Here is a 22,002-nt window from a genome sequence, read left to right as displayed (position 1 = left end):
TTTATTTTTTTGAAAAAGATAAGATAAGAGATAAAAAAGATTTAATTTAAAAATTTGAAATTATTTACTTCACTAACAAGAAACTACAAGATAAGATTCTAGAACTTAAAGATTGAACCTTTCTTAACAAGAAAGTAACAAACTTCAAATTTTTGAACCAATCACATTAATTATTAGTGAATTTTCGAAAATTAGATGTAAAGATAAGAAAAAGATTTTTGAAAAATAATTTTTAAAATTTTCGAAAATAATAAAAAAAATAAAAAAGATATGATTTTTGAAAAAGTTTTTGAAAAGATAAGATTTTGAAAATTGAAATTTTGACTTGACTTGTAAGAAACAACTAATTTTAAAATTTTTGACCAAGTCAACCCAAAATTTCAAAAATTGGAGGGAAATAAGGAAAAGATATTTTTTTGATTTTTGAATTTTTAATTATGAGAGAGAAAAAAAACAACAAAAATACTTAATGCATGAAATTTTTAGATCAAAACCATGAATGCATGCAAGAATGCTATGAATGTCAAGATGAACACCAAGAACACCTTGAAGATCATGATGAACATCAAGAACATAATTTTGAAAAATTTTTGATGCAAAGAAAACATGCAAGACACCAAACTTAGAAATCTTTAATGCATGGAAAATATGAAAGCAAAAATGCACATGAAAAACAACAAACAATACAAAACAAAAAATCATCAAGATCAAACAAGAAGACTTGTCAAGAACAACTTGAAGATCATGAAGAACACTATGAATGCATGGGATTTTCGAAAAAATGCAAGAAAAATTTTAAAAGCATGCAATTGACACCAAACTTAAAAATTAACACAAGACTCAAACAAGAAACACAAAATATTTTTGATTTTTATGATTTTCTAATTTTTTTGTATTTTTATTTTTTTTTTTTTTCGAAAATAAGGTTTGTAAAAACGAAAAAGAAAGGAAAAATTTTTTTTTGAAAAAGATTTTTGAAAAGAAAAGTACCTAATCTGAGCAACAAGATGAACCGTCAGTTGTCCATACTCGAACAATCCCCGACAACGGCGCCAAAAACTTGGTGGACGAAATTGTGATCACTATTCTTTAAGTTATACTCACTGTGAAATTATGGAATTTAAGAAATTGGCACGAGTGGACACAACTCCGTTCAACTAACCAGCAAGTGTACTGGGTCGTCCAAGTAATAAACCTTACGTGAGTAAGGGTCGATCCCACAGAGATTGTTGGTATGAAGCAAGCTATGGTTACCTTGTAAATCTCAGTTAGGCAGATTAAAATTGTTTATGGGTTTTCGAAAATAGAAATAAGAAAATAAAGGATAGAATACTTATACAGATTCATTGGTGGGAATTTCAGATAAGCATATGGAGATACTGTATGGCTCAAGGACGCCTGCTCTCCTACTGCTTCAACTCAATCCTTCTTACTCCTTTCCATGGCAAGCTGTATGTAGGGCATCACCGTTGTCAATGGCTACATCCTATCCTCTCAGTGAAAACGTTCCTATGCTCTGTCACAGCACGGCTAATCATCTGTCGGTTCTCAATCATGTTGGAATAGAATCCCTTGATTCTTTTGCGCTTGTCATCACGCCCAGCCTTCAGGAGTTTGAAGCTCGTCACAGTCATTCAATCATAGAGTCCTACTCAGAATACCACAGACAAGGTTTAGACCTTCCGGATCCTCATGAATGCCGCCATCTATCTAACTTATACCACGAAGATTCTGTTGGGGAATCTAAGAGATACACATTCAAGCTCTGTTGCATGTAGAACGGAAGTGGTTGTCAATCACGTACGTTCATAAGTGAGAATGATAATGAGGGTTATCTAATCATCACATTCATCATGTTCTTGGGTACGAATGAATATCTTGGAATAAGAATAAAAGAGAATTGAATAAAAGACAATGGAATTGCATTAATACTTGAGGTACAGCAGAGCTCCACACCCTTAATCTATGGTGTGCAGAAACTCCACCGTTGAAAATACATAAGTAAAAGAGGTTCAGGCATGGCCGAATGGCCAGCCCTCCCTAACGTGATCAATAGTCTCCTAAGATGAAGAATAAAATAAAACTGAGACCAAAGATGAAACGTGGTCAAAAGACGTCTAATACAATAGATAAATGTTCTATTTATAATAAACTAGCTCCTAGGGTTTACATGAGTAGGTAATTGATGCATAAATCCACTTCCGGGGCCCACTTGGTGTATGTTTGGGCTGAGCTTGATCAATTCACGAGCTGAGGCTCCTCTTGGAGTTGAACTCCGAGTTATGACGTGTTTTGGGCGTTCAACTCCGGATCATGACGTTTTTCTGGCGTTTAACTCCAGACAGTAGCATGTACTTGGCGTTCAACGCCAAGTTACGTCGTCAATCTCCGAATAAAGTATGGACTATTATATATTGCTGAAAAGCCCTGGATGTCTACTTTCCAACGCCATTGAGAGCGCGCCAATTGAAGTTCTGTAGCTCCAGAAAATCCATTTCGAGTGCAGGGAGGTCAGATTCCAACAGCATCAGCAGTCCTTTTGTCAGCCTTTTTCAGAGTTTTGCTCAAGTCCTTCAATTTCAGCCAAAATTTACCTGAAATCACAGAAAAACACACAAACTCATAGTAAAGTCCAGAAATATGAATTTATCATAAAAACTAATGAAAACATCCCTAAAAGTAGCTCAAACTTACTAAAAACTATCTAAAAACAATGCCAAAAAGCGTATAAATTATCCGCTCATCAAAAGCCTTGTTTCATTATATTTAAAGACAATTATTCCTTGGTGAAATATTATTAAATACTTCATTTTTCGGTGGAGATAACAATAATGTTACATTTGCGTTGGTATTTTACATATTTTATATATCATACATTGTTTAAATAATTATAATATTATAATCAATTTTATTTATATGTTTATATTATGATATTGCCTCTTAAGAGATGTCAAAGCTTAATTTATTAATTTATATTTTCACTTTAGCACCATGGTTCTTTCTAGTTTCTACACATGATGAAAGCTTCAACTTTTCAAGTTTCAACTCTTCCTCCCAATTACAAAAAATTCAAGTCTTTAATTACTTGCTTGATTCTCTCCATTCATATCTCTGTTTCAAATAATTTTAATGAGATGGATTCTGGTGGTGATTTATTTTCATCAATGATATGAGATGGATCCAGCAGATTATCTCTTTTTCTTCCACAGAACTTGTATCGTACAAATTTTTTTTTCCCTGTGATTTAAAAGAGGTAACTCCTCTAAGTAATGCAAATATCTATGGAAAAAAAAATTCGATACCTGGTTTTTTATGTTTCTATATTCCTTTATTCTCGTCCTTTATCATTTATATCTGTACCATTTGGACATATTATCTGAAAAATATTCTTTGGATTTTAGAGACTCTTTTTTCTTCAATTGATTTATATTTCTTTCCTTTACTGATTCTTTTTGTTTTTCAATTGGATTGAGGAGTTATGTAACAGAAAAATAATCTAAGGTGGTTGTTGATGATGTTGAAATTTAGTAGTCCTATATATATTTTTCAGCTTTTGATTTTTGTAATTTGCAATGCAGGGGACCAATGTGGTTCTGATTTGATGTAAATGTGAGTCTATGTTTTTGTTCTTTTATTTCTCAAATCACAGTCAATGATTTTTGCACATATACTTGTTCATTTTTTTTCTCTGCAGAGGCACCCGCACCACAGCTTGACGGCAAGTCTTGCAACGATACTTTCGATCTTGAATTTGAAGAATGACTTCAAGCAGTTAGAAGGTACAACTTGTCTATGTGTTTGTTTTATATTCACCAGATTTTGCGGACATGTCTTTGACTTCTTCTATGGCAATCAAAATCTATTGCTCAATGATATCAAAGGTTATTTATTAGAATAATCTTTATAAACTGTGACGTGTATAATGTAACTTCTTATATACAAAATTTATCACAGCTATCTTCTTTCCAACAATATAGCGGAGGGGGAGGAAGAAAGAAAAGGAAAAAGGAAAAACCATGGACTCAGTGGAATTAAAATGCTAAAATGTCAGAATTTTATATATATAATTTTGGATTGAATTTTGTATAACTTGGCTTTTCATGTGGTGTGCTGATAGCAATGTTGCAGCAGGAAGGTTATTTGGGATTCCCCTTCGCAGCACTCATTCTCATGCCTTTGTTAGCCCATTTATGGTATATAACCATCTTATATGATGCTTATATTTGTCATTTAGTTTGTTGTATATAAACCCTATGTAGGTTAAATGGCATAATTTTATTTGATTATTTCCACTAAAAAAAAGAGATCACATTTGAATGGAAGAAAAAGTTCAGCAACATCTGATAAGGTGTTTAGTGCGAGTATGTCTATAACTGTTAACAAATAGATATTGTTTTGATTTGTATGTTAAATTGTCCATATTTTGTATCCTAGAGAAACTAAATGCCAGACATCTTTGGAAATTATAATGCTAAATTGCCAAGGAGCAGATAATATATAAGAATTAACATCATGATTCAAAAGTGACAAATGTGGTGGTCTAATTTGAGTAAAAAGTGAGCTTTTATATATGATTCCACTAATAGAGTTGTTAGAGAAACTTGAAATTATAAGATAGATCCTCTGATTATAGTGATATAGATTCCTTCCAGAGTTTGTTCATATCCTTATGGGTTTTATGTTATCATTATTCTTATGCTTTGTTATAGCTTGATTCACTTTCTTTATGCTATGTTTGCTTAGTGCTTTGTTTTTCCTGTGATTTGCAGACCCTTGATGAGATTAAAGACAAATCACTTCGTAAAAAAGTTAGTAAAAGTACATGTAAAGATTTTGTTAGTTTGGTTCAAGTATGGCTAAGAAAACTTCAGGTACCATGCAAGTCTTTGCAAAATTAATTTTTCTATTTTCCGCAATTAGTTTTGTAGCACTGATAAGGCGAGTCATTTAGAGTTACTTGATTAACAAGCCGAGTTGAATATTTTCTAATTGTTGTGTTCTGAGTTATCTTTGCAGACCTGTATCTTTATTTAGTTAAGCATCACCATAACTATTGGTTCTCCCTCTTAAATATCTCTATTTCTTCCCTTCTAAATACTTGTTCGGTTGTTCCAATTTATCAGTATTATAGCATTATTCTATATTCTAAAGTCGTGAGATCAAGAATATTTGTCAGTGTATAATGTGTGTTGTATTCCCACCCTGCAGCGCTCAAAATCATTACAGGGTGTTTTTGCTGAGACCAACCAAAGTGAGCTGTCAGCATTCATATCTATATTGTTAGCACATGGATCAGCTTATAGATTGTATAGGAACAAGTATAAGGTACTAAAAATGTTTCTCATGTGCCACATTCACCCTTCTGCTTTGTTCTTTCATTAGCCTTATAGAGATTCTATCCGGGGTAAACTATTGCCAGTTCTAACCAGGAAAGATACAAACTAACTCGATACCCTTTAAAGATTAGATTAGTTCGACAAAATTTTAAAAAATGGATAGTTCTTTGGCTAGTTATATCTAATTAAACCAATCTTTTATGAGTATCAAGTTAATTTACATCTTTCATAGTTAAACCTGTCAGCGCTCAAATCTTTCATAGTAAAAAATAATAGTTTATTCTACTATTTGAAATTTGGAAGTAAATACTTCAAAATGCTAATCTTCATATAAATACAACAAAATGCTAATCTTCATTTGATTTGTGTTAAATGCAGGGGATGCAGAATGGGTTTGTTGGGTTTAATATCCTTACTGTTGGTCTTGCTCCACAAACAAATAGTAGTGAAGATATCACTGCTACACAAAGAGTTCAAGATTTCTATCATGGGTGGTAAGTTACAAACTTACAACCCTAGACCAGCTAGTTAATTATATATAGCACAAAGTTCATAGTTTTTAATATTACATTAATTGTTACATTATGTGCTTTGCTACTACATTAGATTTTTTGTATGATCTGTTATTACAGGTATCTACATCCTTTTATATTTGGGGACTACCCTGAAACAATGAAAAAGATCGTGCGCTCGAGGCTTCCTTGCTTCACGAAAAAGAAATCGAATCTGGCTAAGGACTCAAAGAACTTTCTAGGAATAAACTTTTATAACTCATTTTTTGTTAAGAACAATGTGCAAGTGGATCATAGAGATTACATGGCAGATATATATATATATACTTTAGTTTCAGAAACTGATGCATGGATTAATTTTTTTACATTATTAATCATGAAATTAAAATCAGCATACAGTCTTTAGTTCTATACTTAGGTGTAAGTCAGCACATTCCTGAAGATTTGTATAATTTATTAGTTTCTTTAGCTAACTAATGTTCTTTGGTTGTGGCAGTTCATGATGGAATATCTTTTGAGGAGGTAAGAATTTAGTTTCTAAGTATTCCTTATTTTCACTTTAAGGATTGCAGATTGGTTTTGGCTTTCGAATAGTGTCTAAGCATCATTAACCCCCTAAAATAAAACATTAGTTGCTTTGTGGTGCAGATACAAAGCAGTTGGCATTAGACTGGACTCTGATGACCTTGCCTATTTGTCTTGTCAAGCCAGGAAGATCTTTTGCTGCATTGAAAAGGAATTCGCGGTGTCTGGCTTTGGGAAGACTAGTATTACAGCTAGCAATGATCTTAATGAGGAAACTTTAGATGCTTTAAATAAACAGGTAATTCTCACTGCAAACTGGAAATTATATAGATCCAAACAATACTAAGATTCATAGTTGTGGTTTTTGGAGCTCAAGACAAAAAGGACTCACAGGTTCATAGTTTTCAAGATTGAGGAGAATCAGAAGCAAGTCATTGTGGATATTTATCTAATAATAATAACTTCACCTGCACCCCATAATAAAAAAATTCTTATATATACTTGCTTCGTGTTTTTCATTATTAGTGAGGTAGATCATGGATAATTTGACTTCCTTTCCTGCTTACATCATCATTACTGTTCATCTAGGAATTGTTTTTAGAATGGCTCGCTTAATTAAGGATGGTTCTTTAAGAGAACAGAAGTTTAGTGCAGAACCTGTCAGCAAGGCTCCTTCTAAGATCTTTAATTGTTTTGAAAAGGATTTTTATGGTATATTCATATGCAGCTGTTGCTATAATCTTGTTATTTTAGCTACAGGTTTTCTTTCCCGTTTCTTTGTTTATTTCGATTTCTTCATAGGCTGTCCATTTTGGTTTTAAATTGGCTATTTTTTTCTATATTTTTCAAGGAGATGGGATCAGGTTGAAACAAATGAGGCCTTGTTTGGTGTAAAAAGCACATTCAATGAGGAACTATATATAACAAAGCTTGAAAAAGGGCCTCAGACAAGAGAATTGGAAAAACAAGCCTTAAGAATAGCAAGAGAAATTGAGGGTGAGGAAACCCAAGATCTGCATCTTGCGGAGGTTAGTGCTGTTTCAACTGTTAGGTTCTTTGTCCTATTTGAGTTTCGAGGGTGAGGAAACCCAAGCCTTTCATTGATTTGGCACTTATTATTAGGCTTCTTCTGTTTGAATGATGTTGATTATAAGTTATATCTGCTGGTAGAATATCACTACTCTTTTCTTGCAATTCATGCAGATTGAACCAGAATCACAAACAAAACTTTTAGATGCTACACTAAACTTGGAAGGAGTGTTGTTGGCTGGAGTTCCAGGAGCAGGAGGATTTGATGCTGTCTTTGCTGTTACTTTGGGAGATTCAAGCAGCAATGTGACAAAAACATGGAGCTCACTCAATGTTCTTGCCCTTCTGGTTAAAGAAGATCCTTGTGGCGTTTCTTTAGAAAGTGCTGACCCTAGAACAAATGAAATCACTTTAGCTGTATCTTCAATTCATATTGAATAATTTATTGTAAATATTGTTTATTTTTAATACGATGAATTTGTTTATTTTTTGAAATATTATAAATATTCGAATATAAATTAGATAAAAATTTGTATTAAATTTATATTTATTTTGTATGAAAATAAGTTTATTTTGTAATTAGAAAAAGTAAAAAAAAATTCTATTTTACTTTACAGACAGATTTACAGACGGATTTTCTGTCTGTAATCATGATTTTCCAAAATTTAAATTACAGACGAAAAATCTGTCGGAAAATCCGTCTGTAATTACAGACAGAAAATCCGTCTGAAAATCTGTCTGTAATTACAGACAAAAAATCCGTCTGAAAATCCGCCAGTAATTACAGACGGAAAATTCGTCTGAAAATCCGTCTGTAAGTTTGTCGCCTTCAGGAAATGGAGGGAGAATTTACAGAGGAAAAATTCGTCGGTAACTAGTAAAAATCCGTCGGTAATTTTCCGACGGAAAAAAAATCTGTCGGTAAATAATTTCCGACGGGGCTTTTACAGAGGGACAAAATCCGTCGGTAATTTCGTCGGTAACCAAAAATCCGTCTGTAATAAAGACTAAATCTGTCTGTATTTATCCATTTTCTAGTTGTGCCTGTTTGAGAATATTCCGTAGTTACTTTTTTAAAATTAATTTCTGACATTTTAAAAAATTATTTGAAGTATTTATAAAAGAGTTAAAAAAAATAATTTCTCTTGTAATAAAAAGTTATCTATCACTCCCCTTTTAAAATAAGTATTTTTGTGATTTTTTTATAAAATGATCTTGCCCTTACTTACTAAAAATGTCTAATTCCATATATCCATCCCAACATTGTCAGACACGCCTTCTCAAAAATAAGATTCAGTTAGTCTTTCAATTGGACCCTCACCCATACCCATTAACCCACTTCCATCTAATTCTTTCTTTTCTCCAACAACATATTCTTCTTCCTCACTGTCGTGTCCTAACCAACTTGAACCCATAATCACCGAATCTATTTCAAGTTACACACCCTCCCCTCCTTCCACAATAGACATTAGTCCACCATCAGCTCTTTATCTCATGTCACCTTTCTCATCACCTGAGCAACCTCGTTCTCGTCATTCCAACTGACTTCACTGACCTCCAGCATATCTCTCTGATTACTTGTGCAATTCCTCACTCACCTCCACAAATCTCTCTCCCATCAAAGTACCGGTATCCTCTATCTTCAGTTATATATTTTTTTCTCTTTCATCTTCTCATCATAAGTTTCTTTTATCTCTACATTATGATGTTGAGCCAAAGTTTTTTAAGGATGTCAATCAACACTCTAATTGGCATAGTACTCTGAAAAATGAGATAGAAGCTCTTGAGTTGACAAAACTTGGTGTCTTGTTGATTGTCCTGCAGGTGTTGAGTCGGTTGGTTGTAAATGGGTTTATCACATCAAACACAAGCCTGATGGTTCAGTTGATCGGTATAAGGCACGCCTTGTGGCTAAAGGGTTCACCCAGACTTAAGGTGTTGATTTCTTAAAAACCTTCTCCCCTGTTGTCACGCCTGCCACCATCTAACTAGTTTTGGCATTGGCCTCTATGAAGAATCGGCCCATACATCAGTTGAATGTCAATAATGCTTTCTTACATGGAAATCTTTCTGAAGATGTTCATATAACTCTGCCACCTAGGTTTACATCTCCTTGACCGAATCAATGCTGCAAATTACTGAAGTCATTGTATGGTTTACGACAATCTAGTCATACGTGGTATGACAAACTTTTTCATCTTTTGCTATCTCATGGATACCAGCAGACCTTATCTGCTTATAGTCAATTTGTTAAATTCACTGACACTCAAATTTCTATCTTTCTAGACTATGTTGATGACATTATTTTCATTGGTAATTCTATTTCTGAACTTGCTGCTACTAAGTCTATTTTGTACCAACACTTCTGAATTAAAGACTTGGGTCCATTAAAATATCTTTTGGGTATTGAGGTTGCTTAATCAACAAAAGGAATTTTTTTATCTCAGAGAAAATACTATCTTGATCTTTTGGAGGATACTAGTTTAGTAGGTGCTAAACCTGTCTATGATCCAATGGATAGTGACACAAGACTATATCAAGATAATAGTCCCCTGCTATCTGACCCTTTTGTTTATCGCCATTTAGTTGGCCATCTTATCTGTCTCACCACTACCCGACTAGACATCATGTATAACACTCAACAATTAAGTCAATTTATGGCATCTCCCACTAACTCTCGTCTTCAATTTGCCAAGCGTGTGTTGCGATATTTGAAAACTAGTCCCGGCAAAGGACATTTTTTTCTAAGAGAATAAAAAATTCAGCTTCTTGGCTTTAGTGACTCTAATTGGGCCAGATGTTCTGACACTCGGTAATCTTTAACATGTTATTGTTTCTTCTTGGCAGCTTTTTAATCTCTTGGAAGACCAAAGAACAAACCACCGTTACCCGCTCATCCACTGAAGTAGAATATCGTGCACTGACCAATACAACTTGTGAACTTCAATGGATACTAAATGTGTTACAATTTTTATGCATCTCTCCTATCCGCCCACCAGTTTTATATTGTGATAATTAGAGTGCCCTTCATATTGTTGCTAATCCGATTTTTCATGAACTCACAAAACATTTAGAGGTTGATTGTCACTTGGTTTGACAAAAATCTCAAGTTGGAGTGATGAAACTTCTCCCCATTTCCCTGTCTGGGCAACTAGCTGATATCTTCACCAAGTCTTTGTCTCCTCAGCCCTTCCATCTTAATCTTAATAAGCTCGGTATTCTTGACATCGTTCATCCTCCAACGTGTGGAGGCATATTAAACAACTCTTTCATTTTAGCCCATGACAACAACAAAAAAGTTTAACACCGTCCCATAAATTCAGCCCAATAGATTAATTTGGTTACAATGCCAGCTTATATATTTATCTTTACCTTTGTAAGTTTTACAATTAAGAAATACATAACAAAACCTTCTTTATTTTTGCGTACTCTTTAAGTTTTATTATTATGATGGTTCACAAGTTGTGTAAACCATCATTCTTTTTCTTCTAGAAACAAAATATGCTTATCTTTTTCTAAGTTTGTTATGCTTATCTTTCTCTAACAGAATCATCTAGAGATTTTGGTTGTTTTAGCTATTTTAAAATTTATAATCAGTTTAATATAAATAGGTAACATTGTTCTTTATATTAAATACAATAAAAGTTCTTCATCTTTTTTTTTATTATTCTTTCATAGTTTTATTTTGGTATCAGAGTCTTAGTATCCTGTTTGAGGAGCATATATAAGCTATCATCTTTCCACTGAGAAATCACCACGCTTATTTTAATCCATCCTTTTCGTCTTATCCTTCTAAGTCCAATAGACCCAAAATCATCGCCGTTGGAGTTGCAACAAGCCGCCACACGCCTCCTCCTTCTGGCAATTCCGTCTGCACTTCCTTTTTGCAGTTCCTTCTACACTTCCTTCCTGTAGTTCTGTGTTCCATCTGCGCTTTCTTCCCAGAGATCCGTCTGCGCTTCCCTCTGCAGTTTTATTTGCACCTTCTTCCGGTAGTTTTGTTGACGGTTTTTTCTAGCAATTCCGTCTACGCTTTCTTCCGGTAGTTTCGTCTGTACTTTTTTCTGGCAGTTTCATCTGCATTCTGTTTCAGCAGTTCCGTTTGCACTCTTACCACGCTCTACACACTCTTTGAAGATCACTCTTACCGTGCTCTACGCGTTCTCTAAAGATCGCTGCTTGCTCTCTCTCCCTTAAGCACAATATCTCCTTCTATGTTTCTGCCACCGGAAGCCCTAGCTCCACTGCACACATCTCCCTCTGTGTCACCGTACCACACACATCTTCCTCAATCATTTCATCAAATCTTATTCAAACTGTGAATTATTGACATCTTCCATCCACTAGCTTGTGGGGCGTATTAAACCATCATCCTTTTTCTTTTAGAAACAAAATTTGTTATGCTTATCTTTTTTTAAGTTTGTTATATTTATCAATCTCTAACAGAATCATCTAGAGAATTTAGTTGTTTTAACTATTTTAAAAATTATAATCAATTTAGTATAAATAGATAGCATTGTTCTCTATAACAAATACAATAAAAATTCTTCATCTTTTATTTTCTTATTCTTTCATAATTTTATTACATATTCTCTATAAATTTAGTAAACAATTTTATTCTTTATCAAATTCTACTTTTTTACGAAAATATATATATATTATCTCTAATATTTGTCTTTTTTTTAAATATTTATAACATTATTTTCATTCAATTTTGTCTCTAACAATTTAAATAGAATTAAGATTCAAGGATATATAATTTTGATATAAATTAAAATTTTTAGAGACAAAATCAAATAAAATTAAATATTAAGAATAATTTTAAAAAAAATTTACAAATGTTAGAAACAAAAGAATACTTTATCGTGTGTATATATATTCGGTTTTTTTTTGTGAAAATATATATTCTTTTTTTTTTTATGATAATATATATTCTTTTTAATGAGATGATAATTTTATGATGTTTGTTTGAGCTAAAATTACTGACCTGGCCTGCCCCAATAAGGGCCAATAAAGCCCATGAAGTTTGAACTAAATTTGGACGGTTGTCTGGTAAATTTGTATACACCTGTTTCACAATAAAATTAACATTGTGGCCAACCAATTATTTTTGTATATAGTGTCTGTTAGATGTCAATTACTTATAAAAAAATTATTCATTTTTTAGTATGATTAGAAAAAAAATAAACTCTTAGTAAAAGTAAAAATATTAAAAAATAAAAAAATTTATTTTCTAAAAAAAACAAATTTTTCTTTAAAATTTCAATTTTTATCTTTAAAGAAAGAACTTTAGGATGCATTTGGTTTGGATTTTTATTTTTAATTTTTTTAGTGTTGTCTGATTTGTTAATTTTGTAAAAAAAATAAAAATAAAAAATAAAATTTTATTATTTTTACTTTTTTTTATAAAATTCAAAAAAACTAAAAATACTAAAATTAAAAACAGAAAATGAAAACACAAACCCTTAGTTTTTGCTATAAAAAAATGTTCTAATGTAATATAATAGATAGACAAAAGGTATTTTGTTATTTGGTATTTAAACGTAACAGATAGATAAATTAATAAATAAAATAATTTTAAATGAGACTTCTAAACGTTAAATTATTTTTACTTTTCAAAAGATTTATAAAAATATTTTTTTAAAAGAAAAAACTTTTTAAAAAAATCTTTCTAAAAAACTCATCAAACAAGCCTTTTATAGGCAAAATGATATTATCTGGTACATCTAAAATGAGCACAACAATAATGTGCTTATTAGATGTGCTATATTTATATAGACTATTAGATTTAATTAGATGAAAATCAAAGGTTAATATGAAAGAAGAGCATTGATGGAGTGTAATAAATACAGAATATCTTAGTATATAAATAAATGCTTTAAATGACAATACCTTAATATGCAATACTTTAAATGACAACAGAATCTTTTATTCTTAAATAATTAAATATAAAATATATAAATATAAAAATATAAATATTTTTTATTCAATAAGATTAATTATTATACAATAAATTTTTATAATATTAAAAAATTATATTAAAATAAAATTTTAAACTGTAACATAAAAATATAAAATAATTAAAATTTTATTTTATATTATTTGACAAATAATTAGAATATTATATTCAAAAATTTATTAATTAACTAATTTTGTTAAATATATTATTATATAAAATAATTTTTCATCAAAATATTTTGAAAATATAATTTATTTAAAATATTATATATAATACATAAAAATATTAATTTTTTATTTTTTTCAATTTTTATTTTAGACGAAATGGAATAAAAATAATATAATTCTAAATACATCCTTATCACATTATATATTTACTTATATTAGTAAAACCTAAACTAATCAAATTTACGTAATTAAAAATATAAAACATATAAATATAAAAAAATAAATATTTTTTATTTATTAAAATTAACATTTAAAGTTTCATATATATATATAATATTTAAAATTATATATTTATAATAAGATATTTTTTATTTTTATTATTTCCAAGTTTTTTTTGTTTTAGTTAAATTTTTTATTCTCTAACTCAACCAAATTTATATATATATATATATATATATATATATATATATATATATATATATGAAAAATTAGTGCAAATGTCATAATATTTTTAAAATACTTTTAATTTTTTGTATTTATATATTTTATATTTTTATTTACGTAAACTTGATTAGTTTATGTCTTTATAATATAAGTAAATATGTAATTTGATAGGCATGTTTTTAAAATTATATTGTTTATTTTGTTTTTTAAAAAATTTGACAAAAATAAAAAGGTTAATATTTTTATGTATTATATATAATATTTTAAATAAATTATATTTTTGAAATATTCTGATGAAAAATTATATTATATAATAATATCTTTAATAAAATTAGTTAGTTAATAAATTTTGAATATAATAATCTAATTATTTGTCAAGTAATATAAAATAAAATTTTAATTATTTTATATTTTTATGTTACAGTTTAAAATTTTATTTTAATATAATTTTTTAATATCATAAAAATTTCTTGCATAATAATTAATCTTATTGAATAAAGAATACTCATATTTTTGTATTTATATGTTTTATATTTAATTATTTAAAAATAAAAGATTCTGTTACCCTTTAAAGTATTGTATATTAAAGTATTACCATTTAAAGTATTTATTTATATATTATGATATTCTGTATTTATTAGAATCCATAAATGCTCTTCTTTTATATTAATCTTTAATTTTCATCTAATCAAATCTAATTATCTATATAAATATACAGCATCTAATAAGCACATAATTATTGTGCTCATTTTAGACATACCCACATTATCTGCCTAGGTCTTATATACATAACCCCTCTAATCATCATTTGTTAAATTCATATTTTAATTTATTTCTTATTTATCAAAACATAAGTCTTTTAAAGTAACTTTAAGCATTCATTTTTGGGTCAAATATTTCAAAATTATACGTTTTAAAATATTCAAAGAAGTGGTTCTAGTTTTTTAAGTCATAAGAAAAAGTTGTTTTCGAAGTAAAAAAACCTTCTATTAAATTTTAGTGTGTTTGGAAGTTTCTTTAAAAAAAAAGTAAAATCATTAGAAAAATATTTTTTTAAAAAAAGTTAAACTTTTCATATTTTTTAAAAGATAATTTTATTATAAAAAATGATATTTGATATAATAAATAAAAAAATATTTTATATCGATATACTAAAATATTGATAAAAATTTACTTTTATAAGATATCTGAATATCAAAATATTTTTATATTTTAAGAAATTTTTTAAAAAAATTGTAAAAATAGTTTTTTTTTTAAAAAACTCAAACAAATAAAAAATAAGTTATCTGATTCATACTTAAATAATTTATGTGTGCTTTTAATTTTTACATACCAATAATTTACAATATCAAATATGGTGTTAAACTATCATAAATAACCATCCACTATATATTGCAATAATAAGCTCTTTATGTTCCGCTTTTCTAAAATTTATTATTTACTATTATTAAAATATAACTTTAAAATACGAAAGTGGTAATATATAACATTTGAAAATCATCTTTTATTTCAAAACAAGAAAATTATAGTGAAGCGTTAATTTATCTTAAAGTATTAAATTAAATTATCAATTTTTAATTTAATGTAATTACAATAATAGTTATTCATTATTAAGTAGATATGATTACGAATATAAAGGGCGACACTTAAGAAATTTAAGATAAAAGCAATTATAGAAATATGACTTAAAATAATACTATATCATTAACAAAATTTATTATTTTTGTCAATCCTTGTTTGACACTCTAAATCTTATAAGTATAAAATAACTTTTGAATTCTAAACTCTCAATCTAAATATTATATAAATAAAATATTGGCTAAAATATTTATTAATATTGATAAAAAAAAAATTAGTCTGTTTGTAACATTTTTCAAAAAATGATTTACATACGGTATTTAACTACCTAAACACTCTTAGTAATAGTATGATGCAGTATTGAAAACTGTTGGGTTTTTGGGCTCCCTTCCTATGTGGAGAAAAAGCCCAAATGCTAGTATCCAAGCCCATGATTAGTTGAAGTGGCTGAGGTGAGTTAGGGTTGAGAGAGAGATGTCATTTGCAAGGAGAACACCAAACACTAGAGAGAAGAGAGGAGAGAAAGTCATTTTCGCACAAACACAAAGCTGTCTCTGTAAATTGGTCACTGCAGATTCGTTAACCGTTGGATCGAGCTCAAATTTGGACAGTGTATTCTACACATCTGGTTCTTTGATTTCACTGTTCGGATCTTCAATTCGACATCTGTAGCTGGAGATATTAGCCACGCACAGTAGCTCTATTTTTGTGGTATTTTCATCTTCTTGTTCTTGTTTTGAAAGCTTTGAAGCTTGGGTTGTTTGGCTTGTTGTATGCACGTTTTGTGCAGTAATTTGTGACTCTCTTGTACCCTATTTTTCATCATAGTGAAGCTATATCCTGGTCTTGGTGACTCGTGGTTTTTACTTCTCTCATTGAGGAGGTTTTCCACGTTAAAAATCTTGGTGTGTTAGCTTGCTTATAATTTTTGGTTTATGTGATTTTTTCGCTGCTATTGGATATTATTGTGCTGGTGTTAATACTTGTCATGGGTGGATATTGTTGCTCCTCTGATTCTTGCAAGTAGGAAATTGTGTTTTATTCCTATCAATTGGCATCAGAGCTCGGTTTTGGGTATTTGGTTATAACTTGCTTGAAAGATGGAGGCAAATAATTCTACTAGGATGATAAGTTTGAATGGCACTAATTACCATCTATGGAAGGGCAAAATGAAAGATTTGTTGTTTGTCAAAAATCTACATTTACCCGTATTTTCTACACAAAAACCATAATCTAAAACAGATGAAGAATGGGAGTTTGAACACCAACAAGTTTGTGGTTTTATTAGGCAATGGGTGGATGATAATGTTTATAATCACATTGCTAATGAGACTCATGCTAGGGCTTTGTGGAATCAAATTGAATCCTTGTATGCTTCCAAGTCTGGCAACAATAAATTGTACTTGTTGAATATGTTGATGAATTTAAGATACAAAGAGGGTCACAAGTATTAGATCACTTGAATGAATTTCAAGGAGTTCTGGATCAGTTGTCAAGCATGGGAATCAAGTTTGAAGATGAGGTTCAAGGATTGTGGTTGCTAAATACTCTACCAGATTCTTGGGAGACATTTCGTATCTCTCTTACTAATTCTGCTCCGAATGGTAAAGTGAGCATGCAACTTGTTAAAGGTGGCATTTTAAATGAAGAGATGAGAAGGAAGACGCAGAATTCTTCGTCACACTCTGAAATGTTAGTCACTGAAACCAGGGGGAGAAATCAGAATAGAGTTCAAAAGGGTAGAGGTAAAAGCAGGAGCAAATCCAAGGGAAGATACAAGAATGTTGAGTGTCACTACTGTCACAAAATGGGTCACGTTCAAAAATATTGCTATCTTTGGAAAAAGGAGAACAAAGGTAAGCAAGAAAAGAAGGATGATGGTGGTAATGATCGTGTATCTTCTGTTTCAGATGATCTTCTTACTGTTGATATTGCTGATTATGAGTACAAGGTCAATCTTGTTTCTGATGATGAGTTCAGTTGGGTAATTGATAGTGGCGCATCAATACACGTTACACCGAAGAAGGAGTTCTTCACTTCTTATACTCCAGGTAATTTTGGAATGCTTAAGATGGGTAATGATGGTTTGGCCAAGGTTATTGGTGTAGGAGATGTTTGTCTTGAGACCAATATGGGAATGAAGCTACTACTTAAAGATGTTAGACACGCTCCAGATGTTCGCTTGAATTTGGTTTCAGTTAAAAGGCTTGATAATGAAGGCTTTGTAAACACTTTCGACTTTGGACAATGGAAGCTTACTAAAGGCAACTTAGTGGTGGCTCGAGAAAAAGGTACTTCAAGTTTGTATGTGATGCATGCCATGATTGCAAAAGGTAGTGTGAATGCGATTGAAAGTAAAGAAGTTTGTAGCTTGTGGCACAGACGACTTGGTCATATTAGTGAAAAAGGACTTAGCTATTTGGCTAGAAAGGATGCTATTTCAGGTTTGAAGAATGCAGAGTTGGAGAAATGTTCTCATTGCATGGCTGGCAAACAAAGAAGATTATCCTTCAAGAAGCATCAACCTTCAAGAAAATCAGAGTTCTTGGAATTGGTGCACTCCGATATTTGTGGTCCTTTGAAGGTACGGTCTTTTAGTGGAGCTATTTACTTTATTACTTTTATTGATGATCATTCAAGAAAGCTTTGGACTTATGCTTTAAAAACAAAGAACCAAGCTTTGGAAAAATTCAAACAATTCCAAGCTTTGGTTGAGAGGCAAACAGGTAAAAAGCTTAAATGTATTCGCACTGATAATGGTGGTGAGTATTGTGGACCATTTGATGTGTATTGCAAGCAGCAAGGCATTAGGCATGAAAAGACACCTCCTAAAACACCTCAGTTGAACGGTTTGGCAGAAAGGATGAATAGAACACTGATTGAAAGAGTTAGGTGTATGCTTACTGAAGCTAAGCTACCTAAAGTCTTTTGGGGTGAAGCGCTACTTACAGCGGCTCATGTGATTAATCTGAGTCCTACAATTGCTTTGGACAATGATGTTTCGGATCATGTTTGGTCGGGTAAAGATGTCTCATATGGTCACTTGAGAGTCTTTGGATGCAAAGCATTTGTTCATTTTCCAAAGGATGAGAGGTCCAAGTTGGATGTGAAGACAAGGCAGTGCATTTTTATTGGGTATGGTCAAGATGAGTTTGGTTACAGGCTTTATGATCCAGTTGAAAAGAAGCTTGTAAGGAGCCATGATGTAGAGTTTATTGAAGACCAGACCATTGAGGACATTGATAAGGCAAAGAAGAGTCAATCACAAGAGAGCAGTGACTTGACTGATGTAGATCCAGTTCAGCCGCCTCCTTCGTCAGAACAAATAGAGAATCAATATCAGGAGCATATGCAACAAAATGAGCCTTTGGTTCCTGATGACCAGGAGATGGGAGATCCAATTGATGCTCCAGTTGATGATGATGCTGATAATCAACCTGAGCTACCTGAAGATCCACCAGGTTTCCATCCTAGGAGGTCTACTAGAGAGCGACGACCTTCAACGAGGTATCCTTCTAGTGAGTATGTAACATTTACTGATGGATATGTGACCTTGACTGATGGGGGAGAACCTGAATGTTATACGGAAGCTATGGAAGGTGACGACAATAAGAAATGGTTTGATGCAATGCAAGATGAAATGAAATCCTTGTATGATAATCAAACATTTGAGCTTGTGAAGTTGCCAAAAGGAAAGAAAGCTTTGCAGAACAGGTGGGTTTATAGGTTGAAGCATGAAGAAAATTCTCAGTGTCCAAGGTACAAGGCTAGATTGGTGGTCAAGGGCTACAGGCAGAAAAAGGGAGTTGACTATAATGAAATCTTTTCACCGGTTGTGAGAAGATCTTCTATTAGGACTGTTTTGAGTTTGGCTGCAAGTTTTGATTTAGAGATAGAGCAGATGGATGTGAAAACTGCTTTCCTTCATGGCGATCTTAAGGATGAAATTTACATGGAACAACCTGAAGGTTTCATGGTAAAAGGCAAAGAGGATCATGTTTGCAAACTGAAGAAGAGCTTGTATGGCTTGAAGCAAGCTCCAAGACAGTGGTACAAGAAGTTCGAGTCTGTTATGGCAGAACAAGGCTACAAGAAGACTACTTCTGATCATTGTGTATTTGTTAAACAGTTTGCTAGTAATGATTTTATTATCCTTTTGATATATGTTGATGATATGCTTATTGTTGGTCAGAATGCTTCTAGGATTGATATGTTGAAGAAGCAACTTGCAATGTCATTTGCAATGAAGGACCTTGGTCCAGCAAAGGAGATTCTTGGCATAAGAATTGAGCGTGATAGAAAGGAGAAGAAACTTTGGTTGTCACAGGAGAAATACATAGAGACAATGTTGCACAGGTTCCAAATGGAGAAAGCAAAGGTCGTTAGTACTCCTCTTGCTACACACTTCAAATTGAGTTGCAAGCAAAGTCCATCAAGTGATGAAGAGAAGAAAGACATGGAAAAAGTTCCATATGCATCAGCCGTGGGTAGTTTAATGTATGCTATGGTGTGCACAAGACCGGATATAGCTCATGCTGTTGGTTGTGTTAGCCGTTTTGTTTCAAACCCAGGAAGAGAGCATTGGAATGCTGTAAAATGGATAATGAGATATCTTCGTGGTACTTCTAACATGAAGTTGTGTTATGGAAGTGATAAGCCTATTCTAGTTGGTTACACTGACTCAGACATGGCAGGAGATATTGACTCTAGAAGGTCCATTTCAGGCTTCTTGATCAACTTTGCGGGTGGAGCTGTGTCTTGGCAATCAAGATTGCAAAAATGTGTTGCTTTGTCTACTACCGAGGCCGAGTTTATTGCCATTACCGAAGCGTGCAAGGAGATGCTTTGGATGAAGAAATTCTTGAAGGAACTCGGGTCTACTCAAGAGAGGTATGTGTTGTTTTGTGATAGTCAAAGTGCTATACATCTTGGTAAAAATTCTACTTTTCATTCTCGGTCCAAACATATTGATGTGAGGTATCATTGGATACGTGATGTTTTGGATGCTGAGTTGTTAGAACTTGAAAAGGTTCATACTGATGAGAATGGTTCTGATATGATGACCAAGGCATTACCGAGATGGAAGTTTGAAGTTTGTTGCTTAATCGCCGGATTGGCGGTTACCTCCACATAGTCATGAGGGGGAGATTTGTTGGGTTTTTGGGCTCCCTTCCTATGTGGAGAAAAAGCCCAAATGCTAGTATCCAAGCTCATGATTAGTTGAAGTGGCTGAGGTGAGTTAGGGTTGAGAGAGAGAGGTCATTTGCAAGGAGAACACCAAACACTAGAGAGAAGAGAGGAGAGAAAGTCATTTTCGCACATACACAAAGCTGTCTCTGTAAATTGGTCACTGCAGATTCGTTAACCGTTGGATCGAGCTCAAATTTGGACAGTGTGTTCTACACATCTGGTTCTTTGATTTCACCGTTCGGATCTTCAATTCGACATCTGTAGCTGGAGATATTGGCCACGCACAGTAGCTCTGTTTTTGTGATATTTTCATCTTCTTGTTCTTGTTTTGAAAGCTTTGAAGTTTGGGTTGTTTGGCTTGTTGTATGCACGTTTTGTGCAGTAATTTGTGACTCTCTTGTACCCTATTTTTCATCATAGTGAAGCTATATCCTGGTCTTGGTGACTCGTGGTTTTTACTTCTCTCATTGAGGAGGTTTTCCACGTTAAAAATCTTGGTGTGTTAGCTTGCTTATAATTTTTGGTTTATGTGATTTTTCCGCTGCTATTGGATATTATTGTGCTGGTGTTAATACTTGTCATGGGTGGATATTGTTGCTCCTCTGATTCTTGCAAGTAGAAAATTGTGTTTTATTCCCATCAAAAACAAAATAAATGTACCTTGTTTAAGGATGACAAGTAACTTTCACCCCAGCCACCATTGGGAAGCTGCTTTGACAGCAAAAATTCACACGCTTTGCGCAATGCTCGACAGTTTTGGTAGTTCTTTCCACAAGCCATCAGTCCCTCTACACCCATCCATGCACCTATTGTATAACAAACCCCCCAACAACCGTACCTGTATAATTAATAACCACATTTGGTCACATCTTGTTTTGTCCTTTATGCCCTTTCTCTAAACATTGAGGAAATGACTTCTTTATTATCACTACCTTTAAGTTTATATATTACTAATTATGGATGATAGTACCCCCATTTTATTTTATTTTTTTAAATTCTATGGATTCATAGATTCATAAATTAATGTATTTAGAATGGAAATTATTTATTTCAATTTCATAATAATATTTAGGGTAAAAAAAAGTACTGTTATGTTATGATGCCTAGTATTTGAAGTGAATTCTATTTTAATTTTTAACATTTTAATCGTTCTATTTTTATCTTAAAATATTTAAAATGACATCAATATTATTCTACCGTCAAATTCTTCGCTAATACTTAACGAAATTGATGTATTACTATTAATAATAATTTTATTAAAG

General features: G+C 31.8%; 1 protein-coding gene and 1 long non-coding RNA gene across 2 annotated transcripts in view; one reads left to right on the top strand and one right to left on the bottom strand.

Moving 5' to 3' along the window:
* The window catches only part of LOC130961503 (lupeol synthase-like), a 76,835-nt gene that overhangs the window by 21,916 nt on the left and 32,917 nt on the right, over positions 1–22,002 (bottom strand). Inside the window, exons 13-14 of the mRNA XM_057887435.1 lie at positions 21,401–21,578; positions 12,390–12,470 (exon numbers count right to left, since the gene is read on the bottom strand). Of these exons, the coding sequence (XP_057743418.1) occupies positions 12,390–12,470; positions 21,401–21,578 (259 nt within the window). The remainder of the gene's footprint in view (positions 1–12,389; positions 12,471–21,400; positions 21,579–22,002) is intronic.
* On the top strand, positions 5,250–5,998 carry LOC130961504 (uncharacterized). Its single transcript, XR_009079587.1, has 3 exons — positions 5,250–5,325; positions 5,715–5,830; positions 5,969–5,998. It is a non-coding gene; the product is annotated as an uncharacterized LOC130961504 (long non-coding RNA).

This window comes from Arachis stenosperma, chromosome 2 (genome assembly GCF_014773155.1).
Source record: "Arachis stenosperma cultivar V10309 chromosome 2, arast.V10309.gnm1.PFL2, whole genome shotgun sequence".
NCBI lineage: Eukaryota > Viridiplantae > Streptophyta > Magnoliopsida > Fabales > Fabaceae > Arachis > Arachis stenosperma.
Note: the sequence above shows the minus strand (reverse complement) of the source record. Positions and strands in the feature narration are given on the sequence as shown.